This window comes from Propithecus coquereli, unplaced genomic scaffold (assembly GCF_000956105.1).
Source record: "Propithecus coquereli isolate 6110/MARCELLA unplaced genomic scaffold, Pcoq_1.0 Scaffold503, whole genome shotgun sequence".
In the NCBI taxonomy this organism is placed as follows: Eukaryota; Metazoa; Chordata; class Mammalia; order Primates; family Indriidae; genus Propithecus; species Propithecus coquereli.
In genome coordinates, this window is record NW_012150875.1 from 1463596 (window position 1) to 1480886 (window position 17291).

Consider the following 17291-nt stretch of genomic DNA (forward strand, 5'->3'; position numbering starts at 1 on the left):
CTTGTCTTTTTATTCTCGTAGCAGCATCTTTTAAAGAGCAGATGTCTTTAATTTTGATGAAATTCAATTTATCATTTTTTTCTTTTGTTGATTATGTTTTTAGTGTCATAACTAAAAAAATCTGTGCCTCACCACAGCTGCAAAGATTTTCTCCTAAGTTTTTCTCTAAAATTTTCTACTTTTAGGTTTTATATTTAGATCCATAATCTATTTTCACTTAATTTTTATGTATGGCATGATGTATGGATAAATGACTATAAATATCCAAATGCATGCATGTGGGTATCTGGTTGTTCCAGCACCGTTTGTTGATCTATTTGTCGATTTCAGTGCAAATACCACACTAACTTGATGACACCACCTGACTTTAAGACTTACTATAAAGCTACAGTATTCCAGACAGTGTGGTATTTGCACTGAAATCGACAAATAGGTCCATGGAATGGAATAGAGGGTACAGAAATGACCACACATATGTAGTCAATTGACTTTTGTTGAAGGTTCAAAGGAAATCCATCAGAAGAAGTATAGTCTTTTCAACAAAAGGTGCCGGAGGTAGAAAACTTCTCCATCGACAAGCTGAGGCATCATCAGACTCACCTCATCTGCGCCTCTTCTCTTAGCTATCACTGCCGTCATTGCTTGATGTCCAATGTCCCGAATACCGTTGTTTCCTACATCTGTCCAGTGTTCGATTTGGGATGGTAAATCTGGTTACTATTATGCCATCTTGTCCAGAAGAAGTCCCTGCCCTATTGCAATGGCTTCTCAGTTGACCCCCACCCCCACTTTCATTGGTCTAATAAGTTTTAGATTTAATTGGAAATGTGAATCATGTTTTATTTCTAAAAAGCTCCATTGAATTATTTTTCAAATCTGCTTGATAACGTTTATAGTCTCTTGCCACTTTACTCTTACTTTCAATCTCTTTTTTTACAAAACACACTTAATATTTTGCATCTGATAACGCCAACACATGAAGTTTTGGCACATTCGACTCCGTTTTATGTATTAGCTCTTACGGTAACTCGTTTCCTTGTTTGTGCTGAAATTTTTGACTGTGAGTTGATATTTTTGGAACTTTGAGACTTGGCTTGACGGTGGATTTCTTCAGTAAATATTTGTTTTGCTTCTGCTAGGTGCCTGGGGGCGCCCGCTGGACACCACATTAAATGAAATTCTTGGCTTTTGGGTTTTTTCTGGGTACCCGTGTAGTGTGAATTCAGGTTGCAAACCCATGAGAAGGCTGTCTTAGTGTTATGACATTAACAGGAGAGACATTTTCTTCCTCACTCAGTGATAAAATTTGAGTTGGGAGTTAATTGTTTTTTTTTTTTTTTTAATGTCCCCTGGGCAGGTGGTGGGGGTGGGGTGTATTTATTTCTGATTTTCCCATATCCTGAGGTAGGACCTTCTGAGGTCTGAGTTTTACGCAGATATGGAGGTCGCATCTTCCATTTGACTCTCAACGAGATACATTCTGGACTTTGAGTCCTGCACCCTGCAGCCCACCGGAGCATGAACATGGAAGGTCGAGATCCTCTGGTTTAGCAAAGGCCTTCAAAGTGAAAGCATTCTTACCTTGCCAGGTTTCAGTTTTCACTTGGTTCTTGACTTTTAATTGTTTCTTACCGTTTAATTAGACCATCCATGCATTCACATGTAAGTTTTAAAAATGTTTATATTTTAATCTGCATCTGTAATTGTTTTCAGTGTGAGTATGGAGGTAATCAGAGAATTTAGTTCAATGTACCGTTGGAAATGGAATTCTTGTTTTTCAACCTGTGTATGATTCTTTTGTTATTAAGAAGACATATTATATATCTGTATATTTTGGTGTAGTCCAATGGAGCTGTTTTCCTTTATAATTAGTGCTTTTCGGCCTTTTCTGAGAAATCTTTCCTTACTCTCAATCTCCCTATGACATAAATATACACATGTATTCTCTTATGTTTTCTTCTTATATGAGTATATATTCATATATATAGAAGGATTCATTTTTACTTTTTGTTTATATAGACAACAATGGATCATGGATAATGTACAGATTTTGACCTGTTTTAGTATGCCCTCATGAGCTAGGCATGGAGTGTGTGTGTGTGTGTGTGTGTGTGTGTGTGTGTTTGCCTTTTTTTTTTTTTTTTAGAGACAGGGTCTTGCTATGTTGCCCAGGCTGGAGTGCAGTGGCTATTCACAGATGTGATCATAGTGCCCTGCAGCCTCCAACTCCTGGGCTCAAGTGATCCTCCTGCCTTGGCTTCCCAAGCAACTGGGACTACAAGCATGTGCCACCGTGGCTGGCTTGGTTTTTATATTTTTTAACAGGTTATATGTGTATATATATAACGGAAGAAGAAGAAGAAGAAGATGTGACAGAGATTATATGTGGCCTGCAAAGTCTAAAATTTTGTTGTCTGGGTCTTTATGCAAAAAGCTGACAGACCCTTGTATTAATCTACTTTCCCCCAGTTATTTGCCATATTTTAGCCTCCCATTTATACCTGAAGTTTATTTCAGGGCCTTTCATTCTGTTTCATTCATCTCTTTATTTTTTTGCCAACTCCAAATACCACACTGTAATGAAAATGGCTGTTTTCATTAACAAAACTACACGAATTAAAGGAGAAGGATTAGGAAATGCAGGATCCATTTTCAGAGGGGAAATGGAAAAATAGAGAAAATTTGTACTCAGAAGCCTAATTGCCCTGACGTTAACTAGAGGCACAGAGACTCAGAGTGCTGATAAAATACATCTCTGCCTTGCCCAAAGCAAGCGCTGGACCATGGAATTGGATTTTACTGATTAATTTGTAACTGTGTACAGAGCCGTATGAAGCATGAAACACTCAGAAACTTGTTCCAGGAAGCTTCCAACAAACGGAACAATGAATTGTGAAGCCCCCAGTGGATGGAGATTGGAGGATGTCGGGGAGAGGGGCACTCTGTAAACCCTGAAATATACATTCGCCATTGAAGGGGGAGCAGAGAAGAAAGGGCCTGGGCCCCGAGAAGGCAGTCGTATTAGCAGACAGCTGTTTTCCTTCGGGAGCCGATGTTTATCTGTCCGAGCTGTGTGTCTGCTCACTTTAGTCACGACACAATTTACTTATTCAATGAGATGGCACTCTCGGTTAGTGAGAGCACCTCTTTGAATGAGGCAGAGACACAGACCTACAGACGTGGCCCTGAGTTCACGTGGCCTTGGCTACACGTGACCTCTGCTACACATGGCTGAGACCTTTGTCACGTCGGCCCCAGCACAGGAGCTGGGACTGCAGTCCCAGGTCTTGCTTGGAGGGATGTGGAGGCTCCGCGTCCCGCAGCTTGACTGCACAGCTTTTTGCTCTGTTCTTTCCTCTGGGGTCAAGAGACAGTGAGGGGAGCAGTCTGCCGGATCCCGTAGTCCCTCCCCAGCATGAGTGTGTGTGAGGCAGGCTGTGCAAACCTGGAAGGCCCTCTCCTTGGCGCTGTCTGCCCTCCCACATGCTGGCTGAAAACAGGGCAGTGCAGGCATAAGTGCGTCCCCCTCGCAGCCGGTGCACAGATGTGCTGCTGGTGAAGGGCTCTGGACAGGGCCCCACAGTATCTGCCAACCTCGAGGGGCCCTGTGTGACGGGTGACAGGAACAGGCTTTCAGAGTCTGCCTACCCCAGCTGCTGTGTTTCCAGGATGCTGCTACTCTAGGGGGGCTTCATGCAGAACATCTCAGGGACCCAGGAGGGAAAGAAACAACCCTGCCCATGACGAAGCACAGTATTGCTTTGCAGACATTGCCATGGTCCACCTGGGCTCTTCCCAAGGGTGAAAGTGTTCAAATGCCACTTCAATGGGCTCTGAATTCAGGGGCTGGGGTCTCCCAGGTATTTGATTGAGCAGAGTCCCTTGCTTTTCCGTTTTCCAAAAGCGGAGCCTCCCTGCGGTTCACAGTGTGCCGATCTTAACACCTGCAAGTGTGTGGCAGTCACCCACTGACTTGGGGGCAAAGGTGATCTGCAGCATGTAGAAGAATGATTCTCTTTTTCTGCCCCGCCTCCCTTCCTCCTCTTGCCTCTGCACTTTGAAACCACTCTCCACCCGGGCCCAGCGGGAGTCCTGACTAGTTCAGGGGGTTGTGATTAGGAAACAGCAGCCTGTCGCTCCCCACCCTGGCTCAGACAGCTCTTTCAGGAACCTGTGGTCTTGACAAGCAGGGAAGATTGCTTCAAAGAGCCAGCCAGGCCCCCCGGGGAGTGACAGCTCCTGCCTCAGGCATGGGAGGCTACAGTGCCTGGCTGAGGGGAGCTGCTCCCAAACACAAAGGCCAGGAAAGATGAACAAAAAGTCACTTTCTCATTGTTGCTGTCAGGAACAACCAGCGCCCAAGAGGATACTGCATTCTGCGGATCTTATTTAAAATTCTGCAAGCAGCCCTAGTGATTAGGGGACTGCGGCTGGATCTTGGCGGCAGCTCAGACAAATGAGAAAGGAAAATGGCCAAGCTGGTCGCCTCATCTTCCTCCCTTGCTGGTTCTGAGGAGCATCTTGCAGGAGAATTATTGTAAACTGAGCTTCTTAGAGGGAGGGGATTACCTGTGGCTCAAATAGGCAGATAGAAGCAGTGCAAAGATCTTTTAAAAGGGCTTAAGGCATTTTGCAGGGCTTTTCATTTCAGTTCTTTCCCCTGCATAATGGGGGTGCTAGACTAGATCCACGGTCTGGTTTTGGTTGCATATTCCTATCAGTAAAAATGTTGGGCCTGCACTCTTACACCTGTATATTTGTTCATTTACCAATTACGCACATGTTAGACTCTACTAATGCACTGCGCACTTTGCGAAGGACGTGTAACAACAGAAATAAGGAAGTCTAGATGAAAATACATACAAGCAGAAGCTCTAGTATTTTTATTTTCTACCTCTGTCATGCCTTCCCTCTAGGAAGTGAATACTTCAGTTGGAAAACAACGAGAGCAGATGACCCAGTAGGGCTTCTCCGGATGGAAAGCTGGCAAAGAACACTGTCCAATGTGGTGATCACTAGCCCCATGTGGCTATTAAATTCATTAAAATGAAATAAAATTTAAAACTCGGTTTCTAAACACACCAGCTGCATTTCAAATGCTCAATAGCCACATGGGGTTAGTGGCTACTGTATAGGTCAATGCAAATTGTAGAACATTTCCATCATCGCAGAAAGCTCTGTTGGACAATCTGTTTAGCAAGTAGTCAAGACCATATAATTCAATATTTAATTGCAATGAACCTTTACTAACTAAGCACCTGCTATGTGCTCAACATCATGAGAAGCATTTATAAGCATGGTCTTGTTTTGTCCCTCCAGCCACCCCCGAGTGAGGTGCTATTATTATTGCCACATCATGGGGGTGGGGGGCGTGAGGGTTGGAGGATCAGGAGTTGCTCAGAGCTGACCAGCTAGTTAGAGGTCCAGCCCTGTGTTCTACCAGGCACCCCACAGGGACTTTTCAGATTTTTCTGGGCATGTGCTCTTGAGGGTGGTTACTGCATGTGTGCTTCTCTGTCCCACAGGTACAAAGGGAATTTCTTGCAGAGCCGTGTTCAGCTGAGAGCCGGCAGACTACGCAAGCCAACGTGGGTGCCGAGAAGAAGCTGCCCCCCTCCCCCACTTGAGGGGCAGGCCTCTTCAGCAATGGCAGGTAATGCTCTCCTTGGAGGTGAAGGCACCAGGCTGTAGGGTGAGCAGGCGCCAGCCCAAAGTCTACCAGGGGTCAGATGCATGAGGGATAATGACGAAGACGTGACATCTGAGATACAATCAAAGTGACCCTAAACTAGCGGGGAGGGCATAGGGTGAGAAGATCAAGAATTCAACCTTTAGAAGTCAACAGACATCCTTGTGTACTGGCCACGTGTGCCAACCCTGTCCTGGGTGCAGATTCCCTCCAGGACCTGGGAAAACATGAATAAGAATCCCTGGTGCCTCCACCTTGACCCGTCTCTAAAGAGGAAGTTCGCTTGGTTCCTTCGCAGGGTCATTGTGAGGCTAAAAGGGGTCAGGGGACGGAGAGCCAGTGTGGAATGGAAGCATGGCAGGCATGCGCCGCAGCAGGGGACACAGCTTCCCTGGGAAGCAGTAAGAGGCGTACTCTTTGCCATGCTCGGAAATAAATAAAGGATGAACTCATGGGGGCTCCTTCCTGGGAAAATGGCTATTTTAAGCTGCGATCACTGGGAAACCAGGGTGAATTGCCAACCTTCTCTGGACCTCAGTTTCCCCTGCCTTTCTCCCCCTCCCCGGCCCTAGCCTTGCTTGCAGAGCGTTGGCTGGGGAAAATGGAGCCCTCGGTGAGAGGCTGCAGGGCCCCATCTGGCCAGCGGGGACTGAATTACCATCCTTTTGTGGATGATTGTTGGCTGTTTGGCTCAAGGGCTGACCTTGGGCTCTGTCTGATGCTTGAGGTCTTTGGTCCAGGGACATGTGCTGGGCACTGCCCCCTCCAGCTGTGTGTGGCTGCAGTACCCCCTGCAGCTCCCCTCACCCCCTCCACACCCCCCAGAGCGCTCTAGGTTAGGCGGCAGAAAGGCCTGTGGCTTCTCATTGTTCTTTGTACCCTTTCTTCTCTTTCAAAGCTTCTCTCAGCCTCAGGGGAGGGTCCTGCACCCACACTGTGGACTAGTGGAGGAGCCCTGGAGACCCCAAGGCTTCCTCCATGTAGGAGAAATCCCACTCGTAGATGTGGAGTCTTATCTCCACATCAGCATTTCATAGCTTTTTTCACACCCAAATCCCAAAACTGGGGGCATCAATGGAGGGTCGGTGAAACCAGATGCAAAAGGAAAAAAAAACAGCAACAAAACCTGAATATAGAGCTAAGAATCAAGAGGCCATCCATAGTTGGAATTCTTGCAGGGAACATAGCTCCCCCCACGTAGGTAATGATGCCCAGCAAGAGCCTGCAGTGGTGACAGATGTCTGTGCTTTCATGTTTATTATTTGAGCAGCAAGTTGGGCCAGAGGCCTGGGTCCCTGGGGCCCATTTTCAGAGGCCTCCCTCTCCAGCAATTAGGGGGACCATGGAGGGTGTCCACCGCAGGGCAGGTGTGAGTCTGCAGGATGCGGGAGAGGCACTGGCCCAGGGAATATCAATCACTGCCTGTTGCTTATTGAAGTGTCAGAGAGGGAACAGGGAAGGGTGGTGGGGCAGACGACCAAGCTGGGCTTGACAGGTCATGATGGACACCATCCAGGCGGAGGGTGGGAGAGCGCATTGAAATAAATACCACCTGGAAATCAAAGGGGTATGGGATTTTATCACCACACTGGCCAATATCAATATTTCACCGTGCAGTGACAACACTCTGAGGGCATTGGGTGTTTGAAGACAAAGTGCTGTGACTTCAAAGGAACCTACAGCAGAGCTTGGCCATCCACCATTTACAAACTACTTTTTTGAGTCTCCTTTGACCTGGAAGGTCCTGGGCAGAGAGATCAGAGCTGGGTCCTCAGAGAGCTGCCCTTGTCTCTGTGTGTGCACATGAGTATGAGTGTGCCTGTGTGTGTGTACACATGAGTGTGCCTATGTGTGTGCATGCACATGAGTGTGCCTGTGTGTGTGTACACATGAGTGTGCCTATGTGTGTGCATGCACATGAGTGTGCCTGTGTGTGTGCACATGAGTAAGTGTGCCTGTGTGTGTTCACATGAGTATGAGTGTGCCTGTGTGTGTGCACATGAATATGAGTGTGCCTGTATGTATATACCTGAGTATGAGTGTGCCTGTGTGTGTGCACATGAGTATGAGTGTGCCTGTGTGTGTGTGCACGAGTATCAGTGTGTCTGTGTGTGTGTGCACGAGTATGAGTGTGCCTGTGTGTGTGGGCATGAGTATGAGTGTGCCTGCGTATTTATATTTTGGGGGAGGGCTGTTTTCCTGGCAAGACAACGAGGAGGTGACCTGCTGTTTTGAGTCACCTGAGGGGCTGTACTTTGAGGGAACTTGCTGGAATCCAACAAGGAAATTGAGAATGACCTTTGTGTGTGTGTGGTGAGGGGGATTTCTCAATGTAAAGGTAGGGAAAACCTTAGGTCCTAATCCTTGTCAGCCAACTAGAATTAGTAAAACATTTAAACATAAGTAGTTGAGAGTACTTATTTGTCCAGGAGCTGAAATAAGATGTTATAATTGATTTTTTGTCTTTATTTTTTAGAGATATTTCCTGTCAATTACATAGGGGGATGAGAGAGAAAGGATGTTTTTTAAAAACAATTTTTTAAAAAAATGTTTAATTTCCCTCTCTTGTAAACTATTCCAATAGCTCGGTACTAATCATTCGAATTAACAGATGGCTTAGCAGTGAAGTCATCTGCAAACAGAAGGCCAGAGGAGTTATGAAGGATAAAGACCTAATTTATAAGATTTTACATTGATTGGAATCTGTGAGACTCTCCTGACAACTGAGTCTTTTTTTCTGAAACCTAAATCCAGTAGTCCCTCCCACTGAAGTTTCTGGCTAGGGCAAGGGGGAAACTATAAGTTTCTATTTAGATGCTAAATGGGGCCGATGTACCAGGCACCCTAGGCTAGACATGACTAGGCTAGTGTCGCTCTTTCCAAGAACATCCTCCTTCATCCACACTCACTTTAGGGTCAGGGCTGAAGGGTGGTTACGTGAATTGAGCTTCCTAGACTCGAGCTGCCTCATCAAAGGGATTGGTAAAAAGAGAGTTTTTAGATACCAAGTCATGGACTATCCCACAGAAAGCAAGCATCTACTTATAATCCAAATGTTCTTTCTGGGACAGTCTAGTCCTAACGTTGGCTTGTTGGTGGAAGCATGAGAACCTTCCCTAAAAAACTGACTGCCGATGAATTTAGACCCTGCAACTCTCTCTGTCTCTCAGCTTACCGTAGCATTCACCCATGCCATTCAGGTTAATTTTCACAACACAATGTAAATTGATTGCCAGGTGAAATCATGCTCAAGATGTTGCATTTCCTGAAGTTGATGAAAATGACCATTGGAGACCTGCTTTGTTCACTTCCATGGGCAGAGTCAGACGAGGTGATGGATGAACAAGAGAAACTGACAAGGATGATAACTGAGTGACTTGAGTATCAAAGGCTTAAGAGAAACCTTTGGAAACATGGATAAATCGCTATAATCTTTCTTAGGGGGAAAATGCCCCTTGGTGATCTTGCTATGAAAGTAAATGCAAAATGAAGAATGCCTGCTGATCTGCTCTTCAATTTTGGGTAAAAATGTTTTGTCTTCATCAATACTTGATTAACTTCTATTGATTTTAACAGTTAGCTCATGGTTTGCCACTCTAACCTCCAAACTGAAGATTCATCTTTATCTCTATAGGCTTATCAGCTTATTTTCACAACTTTTTTTTTTCATCATTTTTCAAGATACATTCTCAAAGTCCTTAATTCTCTACTATTTACTGTGAAATTTTGGTCCCCATTGTGAATGAATTCATCTTAGGTGGGCTTTCCTCAGCAGCAATGGTCTCAGTTAATTAAGACCCTGTTTACCAAGCTGACAGGTCTTCCTCTATCTTTGCATCCAGGTGCCTAGCATACATTTCTTCACCTTGAGCTTTCTTGAAGCTCAGTCTCAGCCAAAAGGGCAGTCAAAAGCCAGCTTCCAGATCCTCTTTGACAATGAACAAGGAAGAGTGTGCAACCTGGAGGTTTGGTTTCTGATTGTACTTTCAAGTTGTGTCAATAGCGGGAGACTCCAGTGGGTGTCCAGTTTGGATGGCAGTGGACTGTAACCAGCACAATTCAGTTTTATGGAATTGCCATCTTCAATGCTTAAGGATCATCCAATGTCACCTCAGTACAGATGAAAGCCCTGGGGAGAGAAAGGTCGTAACTGTGAACCTGAGGATGCCACTTCAGTGTCTTTTAACCTGAAGTCCGCTCCCACACTACAATCAGACAGTGTGTTAAAGGTGAGGCTCATTACCAAAGCCAGCACCTAAGGCAGAATTGCCCGTAGTCAAAATTATCTTTGAAAATTCTGCAAATCCATCATAAGGGTACGATTTGTGTATACAACTCCGAACAGAAATTCTCACGCACAATATGTTTGAAGACTGCTGAGATGAAAGAAGGAAAGAAAAAAGACCATCCATCCATGCAGGCTGCTTTGCAGATAAACAGCAAATCCTCCCACTGAAGAGGGGTGTGAGGATCCTCAAGTGTCCCCACTTCGCAGTGTGGAGTGTGCCGTGCTGTTTAGCATTAAGCCTTTAGAACTGCTATGACATCTTAATGGATCTGTTTGTTGAGGTGGGGATTAAACGAGATCATGGAGCTGTGTCTTCCTAGGTCAGGGGAGGGTGAGCTTCAAGCATCAGGGTGCAGGTTAGATACCCATGTGATGGGACTCCGTTGAGTTCTCATCTCACCTGGAACCACCTAAGTCTTTCTCATACCAGCTCAGGAATGGGGACATTTTATGCTGGACAGTTACTCCATGCCAGCTTGAGCCAGCTGGTGCCAGTCAGCCAAAGATGATCACTTCCAGCTCGAGGGGAAGTTCGCCAGCAAATTTTGTCACGAAGATGCTCTTTCTACTGTTTGTTGTCAAGTTAGGGTCTCACTTAAGACGAGAAGCTTTGCATGTATGTGTGCGTGCGTAGACTGACGAGCGTGTGCACTCTAACACTCTTGTGTTGTTTTTCCATTAGAAAAAGCAATTGAAGAACCCACACGTCCATGCAAAGGGGTGCCACCACCTGAGCAAAAGCTGCTAAAGATTCCCTTTTGTTCTGGTTACACAGTTTCCGATGCATTTTTCCTGATGAGGTCACTGCTCCGAAATGAATACTTTTCTTTTCAGAACTTGGGGAGCTGAGGGGTTGAACGCAACATCATAGAATGTTGTTTGTATTTCAAGTGGGACATTCTATTCTCCGTGAGCTTAAAACCCATCAACGTACAGCCTTATTATCATTCTACTAATACCACAGTGATTGACCCTGGGCTGCAAAAAGAATCTCATAATTAGGTTTGCCCTGTTTTTGTGTTTATATGCACATCTCTTTCCAGCTGACGACATATCCGCTTTTTATTAGTATTATTATTATTGAAATCCCTTGTGCTAAAAGGACCTGATCCATTAGCAGAGACCTGTTCTATTTACTCCAATGCTGGGATACATTAAAACATTCTGTGGTAGAAAGAGTGCTCTTATATATTTCCTTAGAAACGCATTTTTTGGAACTGAATAGAGAACATTGATGTGGTTGAGGTTAATTATTCGGGCTTTTGCTTGGTACATTGGAAGTTATGCCGCTTCTCCTGGTACACAGACTAAAATTGGAACACTGAATAGGAACGGAGCGTGGCCCTGTGCCCGGATGACACATCTGAAGTCATATTGATTGAGGGAGATGTTTTATTGAACGATAAGAACTACATTGAGTTTATGGTTTTGCAATTTCCTGCGGCTGGCACAGCTTATAACAGTAAACACGGAGAGGTTCGGAGCTGCATTTCCAAGGGAGATTTTAGAAAACTCTCTCAATAACTAAACTCAGGAGGCACTTTCAGTTTAGGAAGCTCATCCACATTTAATTCCCTGAACAAACTTGTGATGAGTGGCTCTTATCCTCCTTTTGCAGATGGAGAAACTGAGGCTTAGAGAGGGGTCCAGTCACTTGCCAGAGCCACCCAGATGATTAATCTGGTGGTCAACAGTGGTTCCTAAATTCGAGTCATGAACCACTTTCCGAAATCCTGTATCTGCGTGTCACCTGTGGGATTCTTTACTTACGTTTTCCTTTAGGCTCACCTACAAAAACCTTAAATACATTTATTTTAAAGAGAAATTCTTTATTGTTACTGAAAATAAAGAGCCAATATCATGTGCCATTACGGGGACATTACAATTTTTTTTTGGTAAACAAATTCTAGCCAGAACCTGTTGTGAGCTGAAGTCCATGAAGCTCTAGGAGTACTCCCTCTGCTAAAAGAGACCTGGAAGTGTTAGGGAGGTGTTCAAGATACATTAGCACCTAACCGGGACTGTCTTTATTCTTTAATCAGAGGATTAAAGGGGACTAGAAGAGAGAATAGCTTTCTCACTGTGTAATTCAGTTTTATTTAACACTATGCTTGTGAATCATCTAAAATCATGCCCCTCCCCTGTAGCGCAGACCCTCCCCTCAGATGCCAGTTGTGCGTTGAGCGGGCGTACCTTTCCCTCTGCCAGTAGGAGGCTCGTTGGCTTGTATCCTCTAATCTAGTATTGCCGCAACTGTTGTAAGGCCTTGAGCTGAACAGATTTAAACTCTGTGTTCAACAGAATTGGCTGCAGAGGCCACGGGCGACATCCCGCACAGACCCTTCTTGAATAGCCCTACTTTCTCTGCCTCATTGTCGAGGGAGCGGGGAGAGGGGAGGGATTGGTTCCAGGCAGCTTCAAACTGCATTTCTAAGATTCTGAGACATTGACAGGGAGTCTACTGTAGGCATGGCGTCTGGGGTAGGAGGTGGGCCATACCTGACAGTGGGATAACCAGTGTCCCCAGGGTGTGTGGAGGGAAGGGCACAGGCTCTGTGGGGCCTCGAGGGACCAGGCACTCCTGCAGGGCTTTGCAGCCCTTGGTGGTATTGGTGGGAGGGAGTTGATCTTTCTCCTGAGAACAATAGGGAGCCATTGAAGGATTTAGAGCAGGGGAGGAGGGCAGGGTGCAGAACATCCCATTTAGGTTTTAAAGAGATCCTTCCAGACACATGGTGAAGCAAGGATGTGGGTGGACAGAGTAAGTATGAAGGGACCGAGCAAAGACCATTGACACAGGCCAGGCACATGTGCACTTAAAGAAAACTTAGAAAAAGTGATGTTCCACCTAGAGGAACAAAAAAGTTAATTATTAGTTTTTAATTACATGTGTAATCATGCATAATACTTCTTTTAACATTAAAATACAGCAGCTAAGGCTAATGTTCAGTGTGACCACTACTCCCGTTCTGGTATCATCCTCAGATAAAACTACAATCTGGAGGGGATCTGACAGATCTTTATCTCTGGGCATGCGTGCACGTGCGTGGGCGTGTGCCCGTGCAACACCTGTGGTATCACACTGTACTTCTCGTTGTGCAACTTGATCTTTCTACTCAACCATATTTTGTCCTTTCACGTCGTTAATGCATAGAGATCTCTCTCAGCATTCTGAGCGTGGACAGAGCCCCTCTTGGTGGGAATGCTCTTCAGGGAGTGGAGAGTGTGGTCATCTCCAGTATTTCACTATTGCATGATGCTCCTTGGAAACATTGTTCATATCTCCTTGGCCCAAGCAGAGGGTTTCTCTAGGGAGGGCCCCAAAGGAGGAATTGCTGGGTCTTTGAGCATTGTGTTGCACATTTAAAATAGATATTTCCAAATTGCTTCCTAATTTATACTCCCACCAGTAGCATATTGGAACATCTTTCCCTTTCCTTGATCTTATCAAACTTTTTTTTTTTACCCCTTAGATGGGTAAACAATGTTACCTTTAATGCCCAACAATGGGAGGGCCTTTCCAGCCCAACTTGCTCCTCCGGGGTCTGTAATCCATTCTGTCTGTGGAAGGCTGGCACCAGCCAGTAGAGAAAAGAACATGAAGCAATGATAAGACTTTTTTTTTTAAATTACAGAGAAGTGAGTTTCTCTTGACCAAACTTTATGTCCACTGGGTACAATTTGATGTTCTCACCAAATATTAATAGATTTGTTCCTCAGCAGAGGCACGATGTCTCAGCCTGCTCCGGGAGAGTTCTGTCACTGCAAAGGACACAAAGCCACGCAGGACTTCCTCTGTGCCTAGCCAATTCATTAGACCCGGTTAGCAATTTACAAAAAGAGATTAATTGATTTTCAGGCTGCTGGGCCCTCAGTGTTACTCAGCCACCTCCCAGAAAGCTCAGAGAAGCTCAGGCCTCCCGGGAACTGGAGAGAGCAAACAGTAATATGCGAAGCTTTAGTCAGAGGCTGAGCAGAGCCCTCATTCCTCATTACAGACAGGAGCCAGGGAGATGAGTTTCTCAGCCTTCTCTGGTTTAGGGTGGGATTTGGGGCCACAGTCCAGACTCCCAGGATGAAATGAGACAGCTCACAATGCGGTGACTGCCAATACGATAGCAGTGTTCTGTTCTCAAGCTTTTATTATTCCCAAACAGATACGCCGGTTATCTTACTTTGAAATGTTGCCACTGGAGGCAGAAATTTAAACTCTGTTTGCCTGTATGAGGAAGCATTCTCTGGCTTCTGAGGAAAAGAAACTCAACTCAAATTGGCCTAGACAAAAAACAAACAAACAAACCAAAAAACAAACAAGCAAAAAACCCCCCAATTCATTATCTTATGTGGCAGAGAGAATTGCTTCCAGCTCAGCTGGATGCCGAGACTCCATGGAGATCACCGAAACTCAGTTTCTCTCCATCTCTTGGCAACTCTGGGCCTGCCAGCCTTCCTGTGTTTATCTCAGCTTGACCACTTTCATAACCCCCAGTCCCCAAACTAAACTTCACTCGGCTGGTCTGCTAATGTGGCTCTGCTTGAACCAGTTACTGGGGATGTTGAGTGGCCAGGCCTGGGCCATGCACCTGTCCTTAAGGGTACTGAGGGATGGGTTGAGGCTACAGTCATGAAGAGTTAAAGGAGAGATGCTTTCCCCAAAAGAAGAGGGGGCCAGGCAGGTAGACATAACAGCTGTCCACTCATCCTCTATACAAACATGACACATCCTCTCTTACTCATGGTTTGATGCAATTAGGTGTGCCTTTATGAGCAGTTGAGCCCCCTTAAGCCTCCTGGGAGGAGAGAGAAGATAACACGATCCCTATTCTCAAGGAGCTTAGGGACGGGCTGGTGGACCGAGACACCTTTGTGAAATAGATTAGAGTCACACAGCCTGAGGTTCGCACTTAATTACTTGGGGCCTGCTCTGTGCCAGGCAGTGTGTGGGAGCAGGAAGAGAGGCAAATAAGAACATGACATGGCCCCTGTCCTTAGGGAGAGCCCAGTCTGGCACGGAGAGCCGGCTCAGACTGGTAAACAAGTCATTACAAATGCAATGCGGTAAGCTCGCTGATATGATTAAGCTTCCAAACGAGGGCTCCTGACAAGCCGGCTGGAGCGGAGAGGGGAGAGTGGGCTAGCATAAACAGGGACGCAGCCGGGGGGGGGCTGCCGCACTTCCGCTGCTCATCCCCCCGGCCCCTCCATCCAGGCCCCCGCTGCAGAAGGGGGGTGTCTCAGGGCGTTCAGGAGACTCAGAGGCTGTCAGTCTTTATCATCCCTTCTTCCCTCCTTGGAATTTTTGTTATATACACTAAACTGCTGGAAACGGAGGCGCACAGCACTTAACTACTATTTACTTATTTATCTAAAATGCTAAGTGTTCCCCTTGGCAATCGCTAATAGATTCCTGTAGAACGGAGCAACACGTTCAGAATTCTGATTTCTGCGCCACAGAGGTGGGAAGGCGAAAATGGGTAGTGCGCTAATGAGTTTTTCAGCTGGGGAGGTGGGAGGGCAGGACCTTACAGTCATTAAAAGGAAGGTTGAAATAGGCTATTTTAAAGGTAAATGTGTGTTTATGTTGAGAGAGAGAGAGAGAGAGAGACCCCCCCCCATACCTTCAATCCCAAACCTGAAAAGGGGACAGTTCTACTTTTGAAAGACTTTCTGAAAACTGTTCTCAACTTTGAGTTGGGAGAGCCCCTTCTCAGCAGAGCCCCACAAATGAAGCCTGAGTTTTGTTCTAGAATTTTCCTATTTGAAGTGCTGAAACCAGTAGCCAAATGGAATCAGAGGTTGAGGCAGGACGAAACATGAGGATCTCAGGTATGGAGTCCAACAAGTCTACAGATGGGGTGCAGGGCTCCCCCTGTTGGGTCTCTCCCCACCCCACCTCTGGCCTGGTCCCTGGTTTTCAAGGCCCTTTTGGTTTTGGAGGCAGCGGAGCCTTTAGGGTTAATTCTAACTGAGGCGTTAGTGGCGAGGTGAGGCAGAATGGTCTCACCAATGGTTAGCCTAGAGGAGAAGTAACTTCAGGTGATACAGAGACCAACCTTGAGTGACATTGACTCATGATGAGAAAGTAATTCTCTTCTCAATTCCCTTTTAACCCTCTTGATTACGTCATGGAGAAAGTCTTGTTTCCATGCCATGTCATTATCACCTGCCTAACCCTTTCCTACTAATCTCCCTTTTAAATAGAGAGAGGATAGGTCTCAACATCTAGCTAGAATTTGAGGACATAATTCTGCTTTTAATGTAGTTATTTCTGCAGAAGAATCTGCTCTTTCTGATGCCAGACATCTCAAAGCCTTCTCAACCATCTATCTACCCAGCTGAGCTAGGAAAGCCAAATATTCCCTTTCTCTCTCAGCCTCCTTGGAGGCCAAGAGTGGTAGAGACCAAGGAACTTTGCTTTCTGGATTCAGCAGAATTCGTTTGCTTTTTCGATTGAGAAGAATTCGTTTGAGTCCTGACTTCTTGGGCAAGGGACGTTCCTTCTCTTTGACTCAGGTCCTCATCTGTAAAATGGGGCTGAGGTTTCTGAGTCCATAGTTCATTTAATCTGGACCCTGAAAACCCCAGGAAGCCTGCCTAGCAATACCTGCCTCACTCGTCCATCCCCTGGGATTGCTGAGGGGCTCAAGTTACATGAGACAGAGAAAGTGAAAGTGCCCCGGGGAACCATAAAGGACTTTGCAGTGGGTGGTCATCAGGGCTGACAGTGGGGGAGCACGAGGGGGGAGAGCAGGGCGCGCTAAATTTCACCCCAGGTCTGGAGGAGACATCCTCAAAGCAGAGCAAGGAGGTAGTTTCGTACTGCTCAGAGGGGCAGCTGGTTGGTATTTGGGAGGCTAATCGGGGCCCTTGAGTTTGGGCCCCACGGGTACGAATGCAGCAGTCCCCGTGGAGGTGAGACTGGCCCCAAAGGCAGAGAAGTCGGTGGAACCCGAGTGATCCCCCCGACCCCCGTGTTCCAGCCCGACTCAGACCCCGGACCCGGCGCCGCCGACCCCCGCCCCCGGCAACGCCGTGCTCCGCCCGGGGACCCCACCCTCCTTCAGGAAATGCGGCCCCAGCCCGCACCCCGACGTCGGATGCCGGCGGGAGCCTGGAGGATCTGCTCAAAAACAAGCGCTGCTTCCTGCCCGAGCATTTCGAGCCGTTTCCTCATCTAATTTTCAGCCCGGCCCGCGGGGTCAGGGAGTGGGCGTCGTGACCGTTCCCCACTCTCATTAGGAGTCGTGCCCAAAGTTTTGCGCCGAAGAAAAGAAAAGAAAAACCTCAGTTGCAAGGTTTTTTTCTTTGCTAGAA

At 46.4% G+C, this 17291-nt stretch overlaps 1 protein-coding gene across 1 annotated transcript in view; it reads left to right on the forward strand.

Moving 5' to 3' along the window:
- The window catches only part of ZNF831 (zinc finger protein 831), a 59016-nt gene that overhangs the window by 11771 nt on the left and 29954 nt on the right, over nucleotides 1–17291 (forward strand). The window contains exon 3 of the mRNA XM_012656492.1: nucleotides 5526–5653. Coding sequence (XP_012511946.1) covers nucleotides 5526–5653 — 128 coding nt within the window. The remainder of the gene's footprint in view (nucleotides 1–5525; nucleotides 5654–17291) is intronic.